This window comes from Enoplosus armatus, chromosome 2 (assembly GCF_043641665.1).
Source record: "Enoplosus armatus isolate fEnoArm2 chromosome 2, fEnoArm2.hap1, whole genome shotgun sequence".
Taxonomy (NCBI): Eukaryota; Metazoa; Chordata; class Actinopteri; order Centrarchiformes; family Enoplosidae; genus Enoplosus; species Enoplosus armatus.
In genome coordinates, this window is record NC_092181.1 from 3,331,339 (window position 1) to 3,337,338 (window position 6,000).

At 47.2% G+C, this 6,000-nt stretch overlaps 1 protein-coding gene across 1 annotated transcript in view; it reads left to right on the forward strand.

Annotated features, from left to right (window-relative positions):
• LOC139295585 (B-cell lymphoma/leukemia 11A-like) overlaps positions 1-5,124 on the forward strand; it is a 32,194-nt gene extending 27,070 nt beyond the window's left edge. The window contains exon 3 of the mRNA XM_070917797.1: positions 3,140-5,124. Within this exon, the coding sequence (XP_070773898.1) occupies positions 3,140-5,124 (1,985 nt within the window). The remainder of the gene's footprint in view (positions 1-3,139) is intronic.
• Positions 5,125-6,000: the final 876 nt, after the last annotated feature.

The window sequence follows — 6,000 nt, forward strand, 5'->3', positions numbered from 1 at the left end:
CCTCAGACTGCTTGGGTGTGTTGCTTTGTCTGGTCAACAGTTGTCTGGGACAGTGGTGTGAATGTGGTGTCCATATCTGCTGTTTAAGGAGCCATAATTTCCCCTCTGCCCTTGTGTCAGCTGGCCTTGTGCTTTTGTGCATGAGCCCTGGATCATATTCTCTGCCTGATAGCGGTGCACGGTGTCCGTTAGACACCATAATAGCCTCCTCCTAGCTTAGTGTTGCAATGTGCTGAAATGGCTTTGAAGGAGTTGTTAACCCCCTCTCTCTCGCTTTGACTGTTCTACGTCTCTCCTCTGTGCCCCTTTCGTTCTTTATATTACTCTTTTTTTGTGATTATCGTTCTTCCACTTTTCTGCTCCTGATCCCCCTGCCCTCTCTCACTCCTCCTATACGCTTTCTGTCTTCTTTCCCCCAAAGTCCCCTCTTTCAGCCCCTGCCATGAAATGGCAGCTAAGGGGTTGTCAGTGTGGTTTCTCCTCTCTGCTGATCCTATTTCAAAGGGACCTGGAGATCCAGCATTAGCCCCAGCTCTCCTGCTCTCCAGCCCTAACTCACCACAGACTTAGAGTTAATGGAAGGAGAGAAACAGACAGAGAGAGTGAGAGGGAGCTCTCCTTTATTCCATTAGAGAACAGACTCGTTTATAAGATCATCCTTCCTCCCTCGCACAGTTCTCTGCTCTTCTTACTAGCAAAAAAACCCCTTCAAGGCCGTCAAACGCCTTGTCAAAATGTCTTTTCGCCTTTTGAAGAACTGTCCTTCCATTCCTTTGAGGACAGCTATTAAGGACAATAGTGGGCTTATTTAGATATCTTCTCTGCCATTGTTGTGAATCTGGCGTGTTGATGCCCATCAATGTGTCGACTGCCTGGATGGGAATAACAATTATCACCGCTGCTTGTGGCACGAGTTTGTCAAATGTCCATAGATGGGCTTATGATTGTATAGCACGAGACATGCTGTTTTTGATACATAAGAAAATGAATTGACTACCGGCTTTGAAGTGCTGTATTGTGGCTCTCGTGTCCTTCAGAAACGTTGTGGGTTGTCATTAGGATTGTCCCCTTCACGCCACACTTCTCTCCCTACTTCCTTTTTGCCCTGCCTCCTCCCTTCACTTCCACGATCCCTCTGTGCTTTCTTTCCTCTGACGGACGCGGCTGTGTCTCGGAGGAGAAGACGACATTCTAGCCAACCCCCCATCTCCCTCCCTCGTCCTTCACAATAACAGAAAAAATCATCTATTTTCCTCCTCATGCATACATACTCTCTGCTCACACATCAAGACGGGGTTGAGGAAGTGTGTATAGGCTGCAAATCAAAGCAAAATGAACAGGGGAGGCCAGGTTATTGCAATGGTTTTTACGAGTGATATGGGGCTTTCTATTTAAAGCCATAAAAACACACACATAATCAGGAAACATACATATAGCCAAGGCCAATGTAATGGGCACATTTTATTTGTGCTTATGAGAGAGGGAGCAAAAACGTCTATGGGCAAATGGCTTTTTTATGATGGAAAAATTCCATAGTGGGTCAAAGCCCCTTGCAGGTGGCAGCAATTAACTGTAATTTTTGCAGATTGTAATGATCCATAATTTACCAGTATACCCCCCTTCCAACTCTTTTCAGTCAAGAGAAAAAGGTTTGCGTGGAAGGTTTGATTGGGTGCACATTTTATGCCGTGTTCTGGTCTTTAAGTGAGATCGTCGGAGGGGGCCACGGTGGCCGTGGACACATGAGATAGAAAGGAGAACCACAGAACAGCAATCTGTTCCGTCCACAACATCCCTCTTTTCTCTCAGCAGCCATCTTCTCTTTCTGCCCCTTCTTCACCCCTTTGTCTCTTAGCCACAGCAGGCTTAAAACATGCAAGACTGTCCATCCACCATCTTAGGGATCACTCATGGTCGCAATCACACACATAGCCTATCTTCCTCTCTCGCTCTCCCTTGTTCTCCGTCTCGAGCACAGTGTGGCCATGGTTTTGGGTTCAGTGTCTGCAAATGACTTCAGAAAAATGCCCTCCAGTGAGAAAAGAAAAAAGAGAAGAAAGGATAAGAAAGCCAAAAGATGAAAGAGGGAGCACATTTGCAAGTGGCGGATGCTTCTTATTTTGCATATCTCTCACTTCTGCTTTCCTCTTCTTCTCCTTTTCTATTCACCTGAGAGGATTTAAATAAATCCATAAAGCATGAAATATCAGAAATAGAAAAGTAATGCATGAAATGCATTTTCATAGGAGCCTCCCCACCCACACACAAACACACATACACAATTTTCCCCTTTGCTTCTATTTACTGCAAATGTGTGTTTTTTGTGATAAACGTTGGTACAATTTATTAACATGTGACCTCTTATTTGTATTCAGCATTAATATGCAGCATCAGATACATGTGCCACTTTAGCCTAGCTAATTCTGTAAACATGGCATTGGAGGGGAGATGAGTGTGTTTAACGAGATTAGGCGTGCATTGTCAGGCAAATCTCCGGTCAGTGTGCAAGTGCTATTGAAAGTCAATTATTGTTTGAAATATTCCTATGCCTTCTCAACTGTGTAAATTGTGTATTTGCTGCCTGATATCTCTCATTATTGTTTCATTTATTCTTTTGTTAAGCATATACCCACTGGATGGGAATGCTGGTTTGGAAAAAATATAAAATGCATATTCAATCTTTCACATATGTCACAGTTTTGAGATAGTACAGATTTTAAAATGCTCTGTGCGCTGTGTTAATGATCACAAAAGTAAAAAAGATGAATTTCTCTGTGCTGTTATTTTTATCCAATTGTGTCGTGCCATTTCAAGATTTTTAGAATCTTTTTTAAAGCTTATATGTAATCACAGTCACTTTATTAATATTTGGTGATGTAATGAGAGTGTATTTTGAAAGTGCTAGAAAATGAAAAAATAGCAGTGAATTTGTAGTTCAAAAAATGAAATGGCTTCGCTGCTAAATCATATTGGACATTTTGTTATGTATTTTAAAACCTCAGTTTCATCATTGAAGTGTCGTGCATCTCTTTGAATTTGTCTATAATTATGGTGTGATATCAGTTAGTTGTTCATCAGTAAGTTGTATAACAGGTAAATTTTAAATTTCATTTCTCTCTGTGTCCCTTTTTTTTGTCAGATAAAGATGAGCCCAGCAGTTACACCTGCACCACCTGTAAGCAGCCCTTCACCAGTGCCTGGTTCCTGCTCCAGCATGCCCAGAACACCCATGGCTTCCGCATCTATCTGGAGAGCGAACCTGGTAGCCCCCTCACCCCCCGCGTGGCTGCAGCTCCTGGGATGGGGGGTGACTGTGCCTCCTCCCAGCCTCCCCTCCATGCTGTCCATTTGGCTGATGGCAGTCCTTACAGCCTTCTGAGGATGCCGGGTTCTGGGTCTGGCCGGGATTCAGCGTCCACACCCCGTGAGGGCCGTTACCCCCGAACCCCACCGCTGTTCAGCCCGCCACCCCGCCACCACCTCAGCCCCGATGACCTGGCCCTGGCAACCCACCATCCCAGCGCCTTTGACAGGGTGATGAGGCTTAACTCAGTGCCGCTAGAAGCCCCTCCGAGCATGGACTTCTCTAGACGTCTACGTGAGCTGGCTGGGAATGCCACTGGGGCTTCCCCACCTCTCTCCCCTAACAGGCCCAGCCCTATGCAACGGCTGCTACAGCCATTCCAGCCAGGTTCTAAGCCTCCATTTTCAGCTACACCTCCCCTCTCCACCTCTCAGTCACCTTCTGGCTCACGCTCCACCCCCAATCCTGTATCCAATGCGGTCCAACCGGGCACACCTCTCAAGTCAAAGTCTTGTGAGTTCTGCGGGAAGACCTTCAAGTTCCAGAGCAACCTTATCGTCCACCGGCGTAGCCACACAGGGGAAAAGCCATTCAAGTGTCACCTCTGTAACCATGCCTGCACCCAGGCCAGCAAACTGAAACGACACATGAAGACGCACTGTCAGAGCAAGTCTTCGGCGCTTAATGCCAAGTCAGATGACGGCCTCTCGACTGCAAGCTCCCCTGAACCTGGTACCAGTGAGCTGATGGGCAGTGCCACAGACGCTCTCAAGTCAGTGGTGGCCAAGTTCAAGAGTGAGAACAATGGCCTGATGTCTGAAAATGGAGAAGAAGAGGAGGAAGAGGAGGAGGAGGAGGAAGAGGAGGAAGAAGAGGAGGAGGAAGAAGAGGAAGAAGAAGAGGAGGAGGGCGAGGAGGGAATTGAAAGTAAGCCCGGAGTCGAAGAAGGAGAGGGAATGAATGACTATCGCTTCAGTCTGCGGCTAGAAGGGGCCCGCCACCACCAGAACAGCGAGGCCCTGCACCCACACCGCCGGAGCTCGTCCCGGGAGCCTGGTGATGAGGACTTGGCCATGGAGTCAGACCGAGCAGATGATGGAACCACCACTACCATCAATGGCCTGGGACCTCTATCCACTGACAGCCTGTCCAGGAAGCTGCTGGGTGGAGGGGTGAGCCCTGGTTCCCTCAGTCCCCTGTCCAAGCGCATCAAGGTGGAGAAGGACCTTGACCCCCCCACGCCCACCATCCCAAACACAGAGAACGTCTACTCCCAGTGGCTAGCGGGCTACGCTGCCTCACGACAACTCAAGGACCCCTTCATCAACTTCACAGGTGGAGACTCCAGACAATCCCCCTTCGCCTCCTCATCTGAGCACTCGTCAGAAAACGGCAGCTTGCGCTTCTCCACTCCACCTGGAGAGCTTGATGGGGAACGGGCCGCTTCAGGACGCAGCGGCACCGGCAGTGGGGCCAGCACTCCCCACGGCGGCAGTGGGAATGGCAGGCCGAGCTCCAAGGACGGCCGCCGTAGTGACACCTGTGAGTATTGCGGCAAGGTGTTCAAGAACTGCAGCAACTTGACAGTGCACCGACGCAGTCACACTGGAGAGCGGCCATACAAGTGTGAGCTGTGCAGCTATGCGTGCGCCCAGAGCTCAAAGCTCACCCGCCACATGAAGACCCACGGACAGATGGGCAAGGACGTGTACAAATGTGAAATCTGCCACATGCCTTTCAGTGTATACAGCACTCTGGAGAAACACATGAAGAAGTGGCACAGCGACCGCCCTCTGGCTAATGACATTAAGACTGAGTAGGCAAAGAGCAGCATGCTGGCAGCTCCCTCTCAGCTCCCCGGGCTAAAAAGCGACCCTGGCTAACTGGCCAATAAGTGAGGGGAAAGGTCAACAGGGTTAGACACCAGTACACGGTACAGCCCTGTTATCATCCCTGACTGGAAAAAGCTGAATGCATGATCCATCATTGGGGCAATACTATTGCATCAAACGCAAAACTTTTTGAGCCTTTCTATTGTGCAATAATTTACACGTTTTGTATTTTTTGTAACTGGACAGCATGCTCGGTGTGTTTTGGCTACTTAGAGAGAAAATTGTCCTCGGCTGGTGGGTTTGGTTGTACATGTGTTGCTGTTGATACTTTTGATTTCTTCAACATAAAAAAAAAAGTTAGTTATGAGAACCCATGCTGCATACAGTACATACTGTTTTACATATCATGTACAGTTTTGTGTTCAAACATAGTGGACAGTGTCATATTATCAAAACATCAAGACAAGCAGGGTCACACTTAAAACTGATCTTTGTGAAAGATTTTCCATGCAAGACTGAGATAAGATATATATATATATGAAAATTGGGCTGCCTATGAAATGCTAGGCACTAGCGCCATTAGATATTTCTTTGACAAACAGCAATGAAATTAACAATATGGTGTGAAATGACAACAAAGAGTGCCTTGGATATTTTACCTGCATTAGTTAATCCTCCTTTTTGCTATAAGCTCGGAGTTTCAGCTATAGAAGATTACAGGACATTTTTGTGCACATATGGAATAAGCAGGTCCTTGCATCAAGCACCTGTACGACCCCGTCGTTTTGTGACTTAGCAGAGCATAAGGAACCAGCTGAAACAAAAACGAAAAAAAAAAAATATTATGTGTATCTCTGGTAAATC